General features: G+C 39.7%; 1 protein-coding gene across 1 annotated transcript in view; it reads right to left on the bottom strand.

The window, feature by feature from the left end:
* TCERG1L (transcription elongation regulator 1 like) overlaps positions 1-18,491 on the bottom strand; it is a 1,143,777-nt gene that overhangs the window by 1,071,057 nt on the left and 54,229 nt on the right. The window contains exon 3 of the mRNA XM_085606206.1: positions 18,091-18,271. Coding sequence (XP_085462332.1) covers positions 18,091-18,271 — 181 coding nt within the window. The remainder of the gene's footprint in view (positions 1-18,090; positions 18,272-18,491) is intronic.

Here is an 18,491-nt window from a genome sequence, read left to right as displayed (position 1 = left end):
ATTTACAGTGATCCATTCCCTTGTTGCTAAGCAGTGCAAAAGAGTTTTTGTGCAGAGAAAAGAATCGGTGGCCTCTTCTGTAATACTAAAGTCCCCTGGTGGCACACAAAGCAGGCGCAAATTTCAATTTAACCCCCGGGGCACTTCTGTAAAACGGACCCTGGAGTGCTTGTTGGGCTTGAGGGCGGCAAGATGATAATCGGGGAGCCCACATAACGCATGATGTTAATGGAAAGTGGCATGCTTATGGAACGTAGCTGAGTACCTTATATTTCAGTACCAACAACAATGACGTTCTCTGAATGTAGTACATAGAATTGGCACTTTTGTGCACTTTTTTTCTTTATTCAGTTCATAATGGGCAATCTTTTTCTGGCTCCCCTGTACTCATATTGAAGGCGATGATTCAGCTCTTTTACAAGCTGTATACCTAACATATAGTTCTATTTCATTTCCCTCTCCATGTTTTTATTTCTAATAAGGCTCTTTTCACTTAAAATTATCCCGTTCTTTATCGAAAGTTACATAGATTGTTATAATTGTTGGTAAGTAGTGGTCACTAGATATTTTCAGGCCGTTTTCTCTTGAAACTGAAAAACGCTTTTATTTGGTTATTTTTCCTAGGGAAACAGACTAAATAAAGCTGATGGCATATGTGAAATGTGCGAAGGTTCCACCGAAGAGTTATAATAAATTGAAAGTTTCCAGTGGACCCCAATGTTGTTTTTACCACGAATAGATTACAGTACACTATCTGCAAATTCTCCTGTGCACAAATTATAGTAGAAACACAATAATATACCTAGAGAAGGTCATCATTAGACAGAGAAAACAGTACATTAAATATTCTTCCGAAGTATAAGGCCATGATTTTGGAGTTCTCTCAGTTCTAAATTGCAAGTGGTTCAATTTGCTCATTTGCAAGTTCAAATAAAATTCAATTAAGTGGCTTGTGTACAGAATAAATTGAATACACGAAAATGTTATCAGTGTGTTTAGTATTCATTGAAAATGTTAGGTCAGGCATCCAACATAAACAGACTCTTAGCACTGAAAAAATATGCAAAGAGCAAACAAGTACGGTTATTCTGTAACCAGTGATTAACGTTTCTTTAAGGTACTCAGTACCATACTGCCAGTATTACTGATATCATCTGCAATTATTTATAGCTGGCCAGTAATAAGCATGACACTTTTTTTACATTTGATTTAGGACTGTTTCCCTAATGAAAAAACATGTATGCATTGTACAATTATACATTGTGGATCGGCAGCGCCTTTTTATATTTGTTATATTACTTCGTTTTTTCTGTACATGGAAAAGGTTTGTCTCCGTGGAGAAACCCCATTTCATATTCTCCCAAAAAATGTGTCTGCAACTATAGCCCACTTTCACTATCACTGTTATAGAGGAGTTGATCGTCATATTCTTAATGAAAATTTCTTCAAATTTAAGAAATGGGTTGTTACAAAAATGATTATGAGATAAGATCACTGTAAAGGCTAATTTTCTCAGTCATTTTTGTTTATGTGAACTGTCTTTTGTACCCTCATGTTATGCTATTTATTTACATAAATCTGTACAGAAAAATAATACACTCTCTTGTCCTATTTTGTTTGGTTGTGTTCTGTTGTGTTTGTTTGTCTTTTTTAAATTTAGTCCTTTATGATTTTCTTAATTAAGTTCAACAATTTATTTGATTGAGTCCACTGCTTTGGGTCCTCAGAATTGGTTTGTTAAAAAATGAACAGAACTTTTTGAAAAAGAAATCCCTTGTAGGCACATTCACCTCACATTTACAAATATGGCATTTTTCTACTCTAAGACCTGTGTCGGAGCTGCCTGTCTCCAATACACGTTGGGTTGGGTGTAAGCTGGACCTTGTGCATTCCCTCTAGACAGCCACACACAATGGGAGCTTAGATGTGACTGATGGGACTTCCACATCCTGATGGGTCATCCTGGGCAGGACAGGAGTGAGGAGCTGGGCAGAGCCTCACACTTACACTTATGCCCTGTCCTCACACAAAGGACTGCTTAACACCCAGTAGTGATTTTGGCGCTAGGGCAGAAAGGGAGGATCTGTGTGCACTTCAAAAAACCTTTTGTAATTCTCCCTCACTTCAAAGGCGCCACTGGGTATAAGAACTGGACTTCTGACCCTACCAACTCAGTACACTTCTGGACCTGTTGATACTGTGCCAGGAAGACAGGTTGCTGTGCTGCTGAATTACTGCCACTCTACTGACTGCTGTTTTGGAAAAGTAGCTTTTCTGCGGTGCTGACCTGCCTGCTGTTCTCCTTGCATGGCAGAGAAAGACTAGACCTACACCACTTGAACCCAGATTGACTCCAATGGTTTGTCTGCTTTCCTTCTGTTCTGAAGTCTCAGGGACATCAAAAACCCCCACCAACCTTGCTACAGCACTTGGATGTTGCTATCTATGAGCCATTCCCTGCCGAGCAGTGCCTATACAGTCCTGGGCCCATGGAAGTCGGCAGAAAGTGCTCCTTCAGCAGAAGGCCAAGTATTGACGCTGCTGCACTGATTGGAACCGGCACACCTCCATCGACTCTGGTGCATCCCCACTGCAGCACAGACTGAAGACATTGTATCGCTGACTGTGCGGCGCATCACCTCCAGTTCTTGATGCATCCTCAACTTGCGTGGCTTGAAAGCAACGTATTACCTACATCTTGGAGTTCAATGATGACACATCTCTGACTTGCATTAATTGGAACTGATGCATTGCCTACTTCCAAAGTGTTTGACTGTGAGGCATCGCCTCCTCTGCTCCTCGCATCTCGAGGTCGACTAAACCGCAAACCAAGATCCTATTTCAGCGGTCCGAGGCTGGTCCCTGCATCCGACCCGTGCTCCATCACAGTCAGCCTGAACATTTGGATTTGACGCGGCCTAGTGCGACCAGATAGCCTCAGTTGGCACTTTCTGTTTTTAGGCACTACATTTCAGTTTATTCTTTAAAAATTCATAACTCAGTTCTACTCATTGGATTTTTGTCATTTTGGTCTTGTTTTGGTCAATACATTACGCTCTTTTGTTCTAACTAGCTGCTGTATCTCTTTGTGTATGTATTTGCTGTTTTACTGTTTGAATTATTGCACAAATATTTTACCCATTGTCTCTTAAGTTAAGCCTGACTGCTCTGAGCCAAGCTTCAGAGGGTGAGCACAGGTGAATTTAAGGCATGTATCTGACTTACCCTGACTAGGACTGACGTTCTGCTTGGATAGGGTACATACCTCTGCCTACCAGTAAACCAATTTCAAACACATGGCAATAGTTATTAATTACCATGAAAGCATCCTACTACTCCCAGCTTTAATAGCACTTTCCATTTAGAAAACGTGGAATTTGAACTTCCGCAAAAGCATGCAATAACCAGTCATGGGGAGTGCAAAAAATCTATTGTAAAATGCCATAACTATTTTACATCACGTAAATTGGAGATCTACTCACTGTAAAAAGGAAATTGCTATTTTGTGACTTAAGGTATCTGTTTGATTATGTAGGGGTACTAAGACTGCAACTCAGACATGCTTGTTTCATGGTCTATAACATTACTATTGCATTAAATTATTGTGACTGTATTATGAGACTGGGTGCTATATCCTCTATATGTGCAAAATGAAATGTGTGTTAAGTTCCAGTCCATTTTTCTTGTCACACTTACTACTAGTGTTTCCGTTAAAATACGGAATTCCCAATAGCACACTATCTGGTCATATGGGGAGGTCCCGATTTATACACACATCATATACTACCAAATTTTCAATATTGCTCACTGAACCAAACTGTGGTGGAAGTTGTCTCAATGGTGAGGGCCAAGGATTACTCAATGCAGCTTTCTGGTGGAACCTGCATATATTTCCTTTACAGAGTTTACTACCAATGGCAAATTGGTAAAGACAGGATATGATGCTATTCCTACAACCACCATGCCTGAAACCTTCCCACTGGACCTCATCTAGCAGTGAGATTTGGGTGCCTCTATCTGTTAAATTACTCACTATACTTTGGGTCTGGTCAATTACTACCTTAATAGTGGCAGTTGCAAAGTGCTTTCAATGTTCATAAATAAGGGAAAAAGGCAGAAGTTTGTTTGACTTAAAATACTATATCATTGAAGTTTAGTAACCAAATTACTCCCCGGGTACACTTCAATTGTAAACTGAAGCAATAACAAGCAGAGAAAAAGTACTCGAGGAAGCAGTAGATGGATAGAAACTCTGATAACACATAATAGTGTAACAAGACAGGGTAAACTCAATGCCTTGTCAATACTATATCTTCAGTAGAGATTAGGGGCCTTAATTAGAGGTGGGCAATATGGAAAGAAATCTTCAACTATGCACAAGTGACTCACACTATACACCTTGTACATGTCCTGCTCCCAGAATGACCTCATTTTGCCCCCGTCTCTTTTATTGGCATTTGTGGAGCCCTATCCCACATCACAGGGCCACTTTTTGGCTTGTGTAAAAAGTGTGATAATATTTGTGAGTACACATAGTTTTATGATTGGTGATGTGTTTCAATACTGTCATTTTGGAAATGTTACAATAATGATTATTGAGGACTGATCCTAGAATTAATACTGAAACAAATATGGGATGCACTCTTCCAAGAAGCAGACCTGATTTCAGCAGGTCTAGTCAGAGTTATAGCAAAACCAGTGAGTGCATTTGCCAAATGAGAAGGTTTTGGCATAGGTGATTGTAGGAAATTGCCTAATATACTAGCCTGTAGACTACAGAAGGTTATCACACTTATATTCTCAAATCTCAGATGAGGTTTATTTTTGTAACAGCATCCAGGGTATAATGCGTACCATAGTAAACCTTTTATGTGGTGGTAGTATTATCTATTCTTAATAATCATTAGGTTTGTGTTTAGGAGAACAAGTATTAACAGTTACTTGCTGCAATAGCCTTGCAGAGGGGGGTGAGCTCCTCAGATTATTAACATAAGCAGATGCACTATGCATGGATATACTTTATCAACACCTTTAATCATACTTTCTCTAGTACACCAACCAATCCCAATAAGGTTGAGTCAGACAACTGCAGCTATAAAGCAAGCTGCAGCAGAACCGGTTCCTTTGAGTTAGCGCCATGTCCACGTTAGAAATTGGGGAGCAGATTTACAAGAGATATTGCCACTAGAACATCAATCTTAATGACATTCTGGTGGCGATATCCTCTTCTCCTTGTTTACAAAGCATCATTATACCACTTAACGTGGCTTCACGCTGCCTTGTCAATAAGGCCCCTATTCAAACTTCACTTAGCGTGAAAGGGATGTGCAATGGGTTTTGTAGTGATCACACTGCGGCAACATGCACTGCTTTTTGATGCTGCCCCATGTGTACAAGGATGGGACAGTGCCAAAAATTAAGACCAGGAACTACCTGGTCTTAGAATGGTGATAAAAGGAGAAATTAATAATTTCTCCTCGTATTTTGCTCTTTGTAAGTGTGTTGCATTCTGCAGCACACATAGAAACAGCAACTCACTTTTAAAGATTGTTTATGTGCAGGAAAGTGTTCCCTAATGCCCATAAACAATCACGCTTGCAGTGTAGGCACCCTTGGAACATGGCGCAAGGGTGCTTCTGCTGGTGCTAATCAGCTTTTTTAGCTCCAGCACTAAGGGATACCCAGGGGTGCCCCGTATTTTACACAGTAACACAATGAAAACGCTACAAAGAGACCCAAACCAGGTTTAGAAAAATAGAGAATATTTATCTCAGTAAAAAAAGACCAATTCTACAGAAATCTAATAAGTAGAAGTTGAGATATTAATTTTAAAGAATAAACCAAAAATAGTGCTTAGAAGTCACTAGCGGTCAAAAGATTACTTGAGGTCATTAGGGTCCGGTACAAATTCAAAGTTCAAAGTTCAGACCTACCACAATGGAGGGCAGGCTGGATACATGACCCAGACAGGTTCCTCTTAAGAAATACCTTGGCTGGAGCAAGTGTCGACGTCGAGCGCCTACTGGGTTGTTGTCGATCCATGCAAAGGGGGTCTCGCATCGTCATCGAGCTCTATTGAAGTGAATGCAATGCATCATCATCAAGCCATGCAGAGTGTATTTGTCGAGCAGCACAAGCTTTACATCCACTGTGTCAGTGTCAAAGGGTGAAGTAGCTGAATTTTTCACCCAGTCAAAGCGATGCATTGGTTTTTACCACAATCAGCTCCAGAACCTACTTCTGAGGGCCAAAAGAAGAGAGGGCACCTCAGGCAAGTGTAGGACTCAAAGATGGCAGAGTACAGCAGCACCAGCAGGATTGCAGGAAGTCTTTGTGTCCCTGAGACTGCAGAAAACAGGAGACAAAGCCAGCAAGCTCTTGGAATCACTTAGGTTCAAGTGAGATGGGTCCAGTCCTTGTCCTCAGCAGGTCAGAGATCAGGGCAGCTCAGCAAAACAGCACAGTGACCTATGAACTGTCATTGAAGAACTGCATGCAAACTGCATAGTATAGATAGGCCCACTGGAATTATGGGATTCTATGGCTGTGTGGATTTCCGCATAATTATGTTTTTGCCGCATTCGACACTCAATCCATCATCTGCTGCATAATTTTCAGAATTTAACAAAAACAATATTTGTGGCTCAAACGGATCAAAAGCTACTAAAAAAGCAGCAACAAGTGTGGCTGAACAATGGAAGGCCCTTCGCAAAGGTTGACTGGTCATCTCTTTGAAGCATATTATTCTATTTGGATGTTACATCGGTACTAATGAGGTGAAACCTTTGACAAGGCATAATTAACGGCAGAAATGTCAAAATAATGAAGCAATACTATCACATAACGTATCGTTTTCTGCTGTATAATTTTCCTTTTTGTGCCACATAATTCAGTCAACCCTGCACATAATTAGTGCTGTTGTATAATTCCAGTTGGCAGGAAGTAGGTCAGAACGTTATGTTTTTTGCCCAGTCTTTGATTATCTTGATGTTGCTAAAAAATGGTTTGTTTGGGGTGAAATACATTTTTATCAGTAAAGCCAACCCCAACCACTGTGGCACATTTTAAATCTTGAGTTTGTGCTTCTCCAGGCCGAAAATTCTGAAAATATGCTGCCTACCAGTGTGGATGGCATGTGATTCCACCACATTGTCTTATGTAACATTTCCTATAGACTGACTTACACACATATGATTCTATGTGTCTGTGTATAAAGTGTGTACAGTGTCTGACACCCTACAGTGGCATGAATAGTGCTATAAAACAAATGAAATGTATGTTAGAGAGGGCTTATAAAGAGACGAGGGGCACTGTTGGAGGATAGTAGTGAAGGAATCTGTGGAGAAGATTTACTTGGTATGATATCACTGCCTTCAACTGGAAGTCAAACGTTCTCAATGTAATAGTAAAATGCTTATCCAGCTTTAATTTTGAATCTATTTTTAGGAGTTTTTTTAATCTATTTCAGTCTCATTTATTTTTAACCTATGTTTGTGTGTTTTTACTATTTTGCACCAGTTCGATGAAATACTTGTGGGGGAAACACCTCGTGTGATACATAACTAGCAGATTGGGTTACTTACGTTGCCGGCTTCTGCCTACTTCGTTCGCGCTCTCTGTGCTTTCTCACACCTGGTTCCTGCCCTGTTCTGCACGGAGGGTGTCACAAAACCAGTCAGGCTAGTCACTTCCGGCACTTCTGGTAGGGCACATCTGTGCGCCTACCGGCACCACTATATTTAACTCATGCCATGGAGGACACCCAGTGGGTGTGCTGCTGGCGCGCCAAGGGCAAGCCCGTCCGCGCTAAGACTGCGCTTAGTGCCAGAACCCTTGCCGGTTTTCGCCCAGATCCCAGGCCAAGAATCTCCTTCTCAAGTAATGAACTTTTAGATTTTGACAAAGATAACCTTAATTGCAATAATTTGGATATGACCACTTTTCGCCTAGAGGGGCAAGATGCGGCTTTCAGCTGGTAGGTCCTTTCACTCTTTCTAGAATTTTTGATCCACGTCCTAAAACCAGCAGGAAAGCTAACCTTGATGCAATTAATGCACACGTTTAAACACTCTCTCTTTAATAAAACATGCACTAGAAACAGCAGAATTTATTGACTGACATAATTCTGATATTACGTTTAAAACAGAAACCTGGGCCACCGATTCATCCATGCCAGATCTGAATTCGGCTATTCCCAGTGGATATCGCTTGCACACACAAGATTGTCTGCTAAAAAAAGGTGGGGGGCTAGTTATCATTTATGGGAACATCTCAAGACTACGTTTACGACAATACGGGCTGACGATTGTGAAGCTTTGTTGTTTAACATAGAGCTTACAAAAAAATATTCTTTCAAAGGTTCTCTTATATACTGCCCTCCTGGCCCCAAGTCTGTTTTTTAGGCTCTATTACTTCTCTTCTCGAGTCAGACAATTGTAGTGCCAACTTTACGATTCTTGGAGATTTGAATTTTCATTTAGATCAGAAGAATAACTGAGATACCATCGCCTTAGCAGAAATAATGGAGGCTCTTGATCTTCCACAATTTATAAATGAGCCAACACATATTGCGGGACATACACTTCACATGCTTTTTAGAAATATTTCTAACATCAAAACACTTACTCTCACCTGGTCTGATCATTCAGCGATTTATTTTACGATCAACTGCCCTGCGGTCGACCCAGTTCTTAAGAAGCAGGCTTCCGCAGGCCAGTATCAAGCATGGACCAATATCGATCAGAATTAATTACAGCGACTGCTATCTTCTTCTTTCCCCATATCAGCTGAAAACCAAGATGAAGCGGCAGAGAACTACTCTAACTTGCTTTATTCAGCTTTTTCTGAAGTGGTGCCTATAAAAAAGGCTCGCCAAGGTAGGACTCGCCCCTTCTGTCCCTGGGATTTCAGAAGCTCTTAGGCTTGAACGCCATGGCTGCAGACGCTTAAAGAGAAAATGGAGAACGCAATACGACTCCTTGTAGAAAGAAAATTACAAGCTTTCATTAACTAAATATAAATCACTCCTTGTAAAAGAAAAGGCAATGTATTTTTCATCACAAATTGAATCTGACAAGAATTCAGTGAAAGAACTTTATAAAGTGAAGAATACACTCACCAAACAACCTGAGTACAAGAGTGACTGCGTTAACCATGTTTTCAGGAGAAAACATGGTTAACATGTTTTCAAGAGAGAGCACAATCACTTTAGCATTGGTTAGCAGTGGTAAATTGCTCAGAGACCTAATGCCAAGTAAACAAATTCAGAAAACAGGAGAGGCTAAGGCAACATTTTTAGGAGTGACCCAAGAGAGAGGGCCAAGTTCAACATAGATGATGCTAGGTGGGAACATATGGCAGCTGCAATTAAAAAAAATGAGAAACTATTTTGTATATGTCACACAGATAGTATTGAATCACAATGTTCTGAAGTCTTTTCTGACATTAATGAACATCTTCTTGACACATGAATATTATTAGTGGACCATATGCAATGTGAATCATTTGCGATCTATTCTATAGCTGATCACAATACCTAAGTCTACAAACTTCAACTAATTTGCTGGCAATTGTTTCGAACCCTTACGTTACATTCACACTCCAGTGAAAACATCAAGTGGGGCTAATTACAACACCCCACCAATGAGGTCACAAGCAGAGCCCTTCAGATGCCTAAAATCCCAATCTTTCTTTAATATTTACATTAAACACCTAATGATGTTGACATAATCCCAATCTTTCTTTAATATTTACATTAAACACCTAATGATGTTGACATAATCCAAATACCTCCATTTATACTGTCACACAAATTTCCTTTATATTCACTAGGTATGCTAACCATTTGAAGTCAAATGCTAAGGTCTTAAAACAGTCCTGGAAGTGATAAAACAGCCTTAAATTCATGTGTCTTAATTAAGAAATCCTGGTTCTAAGCCAAGCACATTTCCTCAAAAATGTTGATCCTCTGAATTTCACCTTTCCAATAGCTGGCCTCAGTAAGAACTCTTTCTGCTTGAATTTGGCTTGTCTGAGGTATGGTGAATACTGATATAGAAAGCAGGTGTCTGCAAAGAAGGACCTCAGAGATGTAGGGAAAAGAAAGAACAATGGTGACTTCTGGCACCTTTAACTGTAATGCTCAGATGGATGGGCACACGTCTGCATTGAAGACATAGGACTGAAATGTACCAAAGGCACAAAAGGAAGATTAATGAGTAATGAACCAGCTTAAAAAGACTTCATCTACGTTGTGACACCATGAAGCGTTGAACTGGCTGTCCTATATATTGTTGAACAGAAAATAAGAATTGAAAGCACATCCCAGAATGTATGTCAGCCAGCTTGGATTGGTTTTCTATAAACAATCATTATGGGCAGTAAACTATTGAAAAAGAGGCTTCTCAGAGCTGGATGGGCAGAGTGAGTCTCCATCGGCCTCATCGTACAGACATAACACACCAGAAGTTCAAACATCCTTCCATCATATCAAACTTCACTAAAATTACCTGCCCTCGTGCAGTTTTACTGCTAAGGTCCCTTTTACACCTCACCAATAGGGAGGCATATATTTCTTCTCATGATGAGCTCTATGGGGGCCCACCATGTGGAGCTTTGTAAACCATGGTGACAAAGGGCCTGATGATGAAGAACGCCACTTTAGTAGATGAGGGACTTCATTCATTTTAGGGAACAATCCTGTCTGGGGGAGGAGGGAGGGTTCTTTCCTTTGGGTACTGACTCTCGGTGTTGGAAGAACCCAGTGCCGCCTCTTCTTGTAGTGGCTGGAACTTTTGTTTTATACTGTATGGCAGGGAGGATGTACCCAGCCACTTTTTAAACTAAACCTCTCCCTCCCCAATTGCATGATTACAGGGTTTTCTTCTGTCGCAGCTCCCAATCTCTTGAACAATTTACCAAGACAATTCGGTCACTCAAAACGGATTGACACATAAGACATCTTATAGTTATGTATTTGGTAAGGTGCAGGTGTATATTGTTTCGTGTCAATAAATAATTTTTCTAAGTTCTCGTTTTTGTTGTACATTGACCCACAATGCTCCCTGGAACATGCTCCACATCAGAGCTTGGCCTCATTTCGAGCACTATTTAATCTCTACTTCCTTTTAAATCCTATGAATAAATATGTTTTCCTCTGCACCTAACCACAATTAAGTTTCACAGTGTGAGCACTGTTAGCACAATAAACATGCATAAACGTAAACCTCAATCGAATTCATGGAGTGAAGTGCTGACATGCTTTGCAGCACAATGGGTTGTTTTCCACACTACTGAGAGCAAGGCCGACATGGCCGGCATCGCTTCTGCATTTGTTATTATGGTATAATGCAGTGGTGGTTTCTGCAGTGCTCTGTAAGTGATATTCCACAGTGCTGCTATTGTTGATCCCTCCTAGAGTCAATTTAAAGTACTCTGCCAGGTGCCATGTTTTAAGAAGGCCGCGGTCATGAGCTGAAAGTTGTTTTAAGTCACTCACTGAAGAACTAGTGACTTGAGTTTAGTTCCGACAAAAAAGCAGGTTCATGAATGGAAATAGTCGAGGTATTCGCTAAACATAAATATATTTGGATTTGTGCTTTGGAGAGTGGTAAAATAATAAAAATTATCGCTCGTGAAAATAAACTTAAATGTACAAGGCACGTTAGATAACAATGTCAATGGATTGTTATTATTTTGTTTTTTATGTTATATTGTTTTACTTGCATATTTTTGTGGTTTATGTAAATGTCTTAGGGGCATATGTATCAAACGATTTTTTAATCGCAAACGCCGCGATTCGCAAAATAACAGCGTTTGCGATTAAAAAATCGGTAATCGGGATGTATGAGCCAAATCCCATCGCAAAATTAAGGAATTGCTAATTTAGCGAGTTCTTAATTTTGCGTAAGCATTTAAGAAATCGCAAATTGCGATTTCTTAAATGATATGTAAAAAGCACCCAAGTTGTGCAAATTATCCTTAAGAAATCGCAAATTACCACCAACTTCCAGCTGGTGGTAATTTGCGATTTCCTTTCAAAATGCACTTTTTTTAATTTTACAAAGTGCCACGTGGCGCTCATACATGCCCTTAGGGCATGTATGTGTGCCATATGCACACACACGCTCATTTCAGGGGTGCATCAGGGTGTCATCATGACACCCTTGCACCTTTGAAATTATTCTCAAATTGCGATTAGCAAATTGCGATTCGCTATTTGAGAATTACTTCCCATTCATTCCTATGGGTCTCCTGGCCCATAGAAATGAATGGGCAGGTATTCCTTAATTGCGATTTCGCAATTTGCTAATCGCAATTAAGGAATTTTAAGAAATCGCAAAAAGTTTGCAATTTTTTAAATACATCCCGTTTTGCAATTCTCAAATAGCGATTCTTTAAAAATCGCTATTTGAGAATCGCAAATGGTGATGTTGATACATATGCCCCCCAATCTCTTACAAAGAGCTCCAGTCTGGATCTGATCCAATGCTGTTGTAACTCATCCCACTGACTCCTTAGTTGGATGTCTGACGAAAACATTTGCACCAGCCAGTAAATGAAAAATTGGGGAATGTTTTCCCATAAATTGCATGTTGGAAAACAGTAAGACAGCTAAGTTGATATTAATATTTTGTTTTAAAAAGGCATACTTAGATTACCATGTATTCATGGAGAAGTTTATAATGTGATACAGATATCATAGGGCCCGATTCACAAATGTAAAGTGAGACGAAAATCGACCTTTACGACATTCAGTATCCACAAAGGGCATTTACGAGTAGGCATTTTTTACGAGTAGTAAATGCCCCTTGTGAATCCCAAAAGTCGAGAAATTAGACTTTCGTCTCACTTTGCCTTTGTGAATCGGGCCCATAGTGTTTAACGCGAGGTTCTGAGCTACTGCCATGTTATCATTCATATAATGAGCTTATTGGGATGCGAATTCACATGTTTTCCAGATTAAGACTGATATATAGTGTGCATTAATATAAACAAATATGCACATTTGTGGTATTACTTTATATAGACAAATGAATATAAAACACAATTATGAAATAATCATAACACATATTGTCAATTCTTTATACTGCAAGCTATGCATGTGTACAGGAATAACTGAAAGCAAATTTTATGAAAAATACATGGGGTCATTTCATCATTTCTTTAAAAATGTGCAATGCAATATTTTAGATTGCTTTGTAGAGACATCATAATGCTTTGTATTCAGTTACCTGAGATATTTTTCAATAATGACAAATATTCCTTTATATATGAAATTGGAGTATTAGCTGTGGAAATGAGAACCCACCTCAATTAATAATTACAGTCTTTGTCAGGGTGAATCTCTAAAGTCACTAAATTAACCTATGCTCCTCCTTCTGTGAGCTTGGCACAGAGCAGTTAGACTTAACCTACAGGCAATAAGTAAAGTTTGTTATGCAGACCTCAAACAGTAATCAAGCAACAACAAAACACAAGACAAATCCCAAACCAATTTAGAAAAACAGAGAATATTTTAGTCAATAAAATGACATACAAATAGCAAAAATACAATAAAAAGAACTATAGATATGAATTTTTAAAGTTTCAGTTAAAATAGCCCCATTAAGCACCTAAAACGGGTAACTGGTCATGCTAGACAGGGTCAAAGTGAAAAATTAAGGTTGACTGCAATGTATTGCCGGTCAGGTACAGGAACAACAATAGTCCCAATGGAATGTTTACCTTCTGACTTAGAATATTTTCTGGAGATATTTCCTGGAGAAAAAGTTGTCGTTGAAGAGCCATCGGGTGGGCAAGCTGCAAGCTGGATTCAAGGAATGGCCCGACAATTGTGGGGAACTGCTGTCTGAGCTTTTGGCATTGATCGGTGGCTGCTCTGTGTTAAGCTGGGTCCTGCTGTTAACAAAGGTTGCCAGTGTAGATTCAGTGCTCCTCAGCATTGTGTCCTTCCATTCAAGCCATTGATAGAGTGCTGCTCGGTGTTGAATTCAATGAAGCCATCAGCAAAAGTTGCCCATGTTCTGCATTGAATCAGGTAAGCTGTAAGTTAGGCTGGGAGGAGTACACTTCAACCTCAACCACATGTCTAGGACCTTGAGGACTGTACTTAGGGGTCAGGACTCACTTCCAAAGTGGCCGGCAGAGGGGATCAGGTCAGGTCCAGTTGTAAATGGTCAGCTGGAAGGCAGGAAAAAGGGCTCTGTTTGTTGTGTCCCTGTAGCTCAGACAGGAGGTCGGCCAACTGATGCTTGAAGTCACTTCTGTGGTCCTGGGTTCAAGGCAAGTAGGTCCAGTCTTTCTTTAGGATTCAGAGAACATGGTAGTCCTTCTAATTCTTCACTGGTCCAAGAGTGTTCTGAGGAGAGTTCTAGGGATGCCACTTTTATGCCCAGCGCCAGATTATGGGGGGCAATCATTTGGATTCCCTATAAACTAGATCTTAGCAGCTCCTTCCTCCATCCCAGGTTGGGGCAGCCTGATTGGTTAGATAAAAGTGAAGCAGTCCTGGGTATGAGCCTCACCTGCCAGTGACAAGGTTGGCATCCCTTGGAGTTCAGGAAGGGAGTGAGCACATGATCCTGTCAAAGAAGGAAACTCCCTTCCCACACCCATGGCCCTTTGTCCTCTGTCTGGGAGGAGTACACATCTCACCACAGGAGAGCAATCAATATTCAGGAGACAGTTAGACACTGACAGAAAATATTTTTGGTTTTAGGCAGAAAAAGAGGCAGCTATCAAAAAGTATATTGTCCTAAATTGTAATATGAAATCTGTCCTTACTATTAAGTTAGATTTTAAATAATTTAAAATGAGTACTTGAAGCATTTTTCTAGATGCTCTCCAATGGAAATTAAGCATTATGAGTATATAACGCAAATGGAAATTAGGCATTATAAGTATATAATGCAACCCATTATTTTCCTATGGAAGAGCCAGACTTGTCACAGTGAAAAGTGGCTTCGGGGAAGTTTTCACTGATAGTACTTGCAAAACATTATATTCTAAATATCCTATCATTAACAACCATGCATCCTGCCTGATTGGGCAATAAGGCCTAACATATGGGTGACTTATAGATATTAACAAGAAAGGATTAAGCCGGTCAAAAGGGTGGTCAAAACAGCAATTTAAAAATGCACACTAAGGCTGAAGTGGAAGACCTGGAAACATGCTTTACAGGGCTAGTGCAGTGGGTGGCACAATGAATATTGCGGCCTACTAGTAGACTTAAATTTCCTGGCCCTTTGTGCAGGTATACTAGGGATACACAAGTAAATTATATTTGCAATTAGGTGTATGCCAATTTTACCATGTTTAAAAAGGAGAACACAAGCACTTTACCTCTCTGGTTTGCAGGGGTAAAATGCATCGGGTCTTAGAACAACACAAATGGGTTCAGTAACAGAAGGCAAAAATCTAGGGGAATTGCACGCACATGATAGTCATTTAAAAAAATTCCTACTGCAGAGGAAATATTACCTGTGACAATATGAAGGCTATTGCATGAAGTCACATATGTAAACTCTTCAGTCATGGACATTAGTAATGGTAAGTCAATTTAGTGTAGTCTGGCAGACTTTACCCCTCTCGTTGCGAAACAGCTAAACTTTACCATTCCATAAATACAACCCTTGTGAAAACGCATAATCCTGATCAAGTTATCCTTGTCAACTGCAAGCAAATTTCGGACTAACTCTATGTCTCAATGATTCTTCAAACATGAGTGAAATTCGGAGCGAAATTGCTTCAAGCCTAATACAAGCGTTGGAGAATGTGGGAGAAAATGCTTCTCTCTAGAGAACCTAACTCTACTGACACGTGCATTAATTTCAGCAATTTACTAGACTCCAGCACCATAAACAGTGAGATACTACACCACTAACTCTGATCTATTGAGGCAACTAAAACATCACGGACCGCACGTTTGTCAATGCTACGTCAACTCGCTCATCAAGTGAAAATGTCCATGTGACTTCTGAAAATATTGACTTCAAGGTAAGTCGTGATTCCCTTTCCAAATCTGGTAAACTTGCGCATGACACAGTTGTTTCTGATGATTGCTAGCCACCAATATTGTTCCCACAGTCATGGAAATCACACTTATCTCTGTGTAAACCTACAGGAGTATCTGAAATGTTTATAAGCCTTTGGAAACTTTATTGTCATATTTACATTTCTGAAAAGAGAAGTAACTTTTCCCTATTTTACCATACTGAGGCTCTCATTACAGCGATTGGTGGGGGGGGGGGGCCTGCATGGGCAATCCAGCCTTCACAATTACTGGTATTATGGAACACAGTAATTCTAGGTTGCAGGATTATCCATCTATTATGAATGTCTTCTTAGGATTGGTAACTAATGGTGGGAATCGGTGTCGGTGCACCAACTCCTGCAGGTTTTTCTTCTATTCTGGCCATTTTTCCAACTCTTTTCACCTGGGATTTCCTCCCAAGCTCCTTTGGGAAAGAAATCGATAGCGGTATTTTGCTGCAGAGTGTTGAATCACAACGGGGTCTAAAAACCAAGATAATGGTGAAATAGGGATTACCATAGTACTCTTAATGATGGCAAGAGTTTGGGCGCGAGCCTGGGTGTGGCAAACATCCCCTTTAGGAGTAGTTCATTTTTTCCCTTAAGTGCATCTAAGTTTTCCTAGTTCAGTGTATGGAAAAAGAGTAGTTTCTTGGGTATGGAACAAACTATACAAAGGTAGAATGTCCAACATTTGTTTTAATATTAATCCTGGGTTCATGTTTTTAATCGTACTTTAAATAATACCTGGTGTATGGGATTACTGCTACAAATATGTGATGTGTTAATATAAATGTATGTGTCCTAATCCCATTGTAGGGTGAAGTAACATTATTGTTTATTCTCTGATGTTGGCAGAATCGCACCTCATTGTGATTTTGCATGTGCGGGATAATTCATGATGGACCAGCCGCTTTATGAAATTACCATTACAAGATGGTGGACATCTTGGAGGGGTTAATTAAAAAACAATAAAAGGGGCACAAAGATTCAGTCGTAAATTGCAGTTGCCAGCTCTTCCAAAAAGTAAAAAACGTTAAATCAAATAAAAAATGGGAAGTGAGGAGTAAGGGAGCATCAGAGAAGTGCGGAATGGAAAAATTCTGAATGGAATGGGAAAAAGTGAGGGAATTAAGTGATGAGCTTCGAGATGGGAGCGCCATGTGAGAGCTTAGGGCCAGGGAATGTGTAGGGGAAGCAGCACACAGGGAATAGGGAGAGAGAAATAAAATGCATGCTTTCCACAGAGTGCTGAAACAAAACAAAAAAGGTAGTTCCTTGAAAGTAAAACAGTTAAAAGAGAAAAGTTATTCAACCAAACAAAAATTAAAGCAGGTATGCTGCAGGACAGGGACAAAAACAAGTAGAGGAAGGAAAGCCATCAAGTAAATGGAAAAGCAAATAAGAATGACAAGAAAGTCATCCAATAATAAGCAATGGGCTGAGCCAAAACACAATGGAAGCATTGCTTTTGAATACAATAGATATTTCAACAATAGACAGCTGTAAAAAAATCTAAAAATAAAAAAGACAATAAGTCCACAGTCCACTGAACTTGCAAAAGACACCACCATGGACGTGGTGGCCCATGCATGAATAAAACAGTATCAGAGCGAAATGTTTCCAATGACAAAGGGAGGAGGAAAGGAGAGAAGGATTTTCTAAGGTGCAGCCAGGTTACCAGTGCCCATAAGCAGAAGCACCTTAATGCCAATTATTTTATTACTATTAGGTAAAACAGGAGTGGTAAATTAGGGTTACATTTTATACCAAGCAATTCATATCAGCCTTTAACAAAACATATGCACTCAAACTTTCACAAAGATCATTTAAACCAAGTCTGCCTGCAAGGGATTTCCCTCCAAGATGTGGTTTATATTGATCCTCAAGATTCTCATGAAATTACATAGTGAATTACATGTTGTTGCAATACTTCAAGATTCTAGACAACTATATACAAGTATGACAATGAATTATGATTATGAATGAATTATGACGTATGAGAATGTATTATGATTGTCCATATATCTTTACATTTATTCTTTTGCTTCTCACCTGTTAAAGGCTGAGGCGTAAGCATCACGGTGTGCCTTGACCGCGGGGCAGACGTTGGCCTAGATAGGGCCATGGATATTTGATTGGCCACTAATAATGGATTTTCTTGCTCTTGGAACAGTCTCGATTCCTCAGGATGCACCAATGCGGAGTCCAATGCGAACGAGCTATTAAAATACATCTGTCCAAAAAGAATTAAAACTTATTAAACAAATTTATATTTTGAAGTGTCGAAAATACACACGTTGCTAGACACTTTTAGTGTTGAATTTTGATTGATCATAAAAAGCATCACTGGTATTTTTACTTAAATAAGGAATAAAGTGTCTGATTGGGAATCCTATGATCAGTTCTTCACTCATACCCCTCTTTTCTCCATGGACACCCAATTAATAACAATG

Source organism: Triturus cristatus, chromosome 1_2, assembly GCF_964204655.1.
Source record: "Triturus cristatus chromosome 1_2, aTriCri1.1, whole genome shotgun sequence".
Taxonomy (NCBI): domain Eukaryota; kingdom Metazoa; phylum Chordata; class Amphibia; order Caudata; family Salamandridae; genus Triturus; species Triturus cristatus.
The sequence above is the reverse complement of the archived record's forward strand: the minus strand, read 5'-3'. Positions and strand labels throughout refer to the sequence as shown.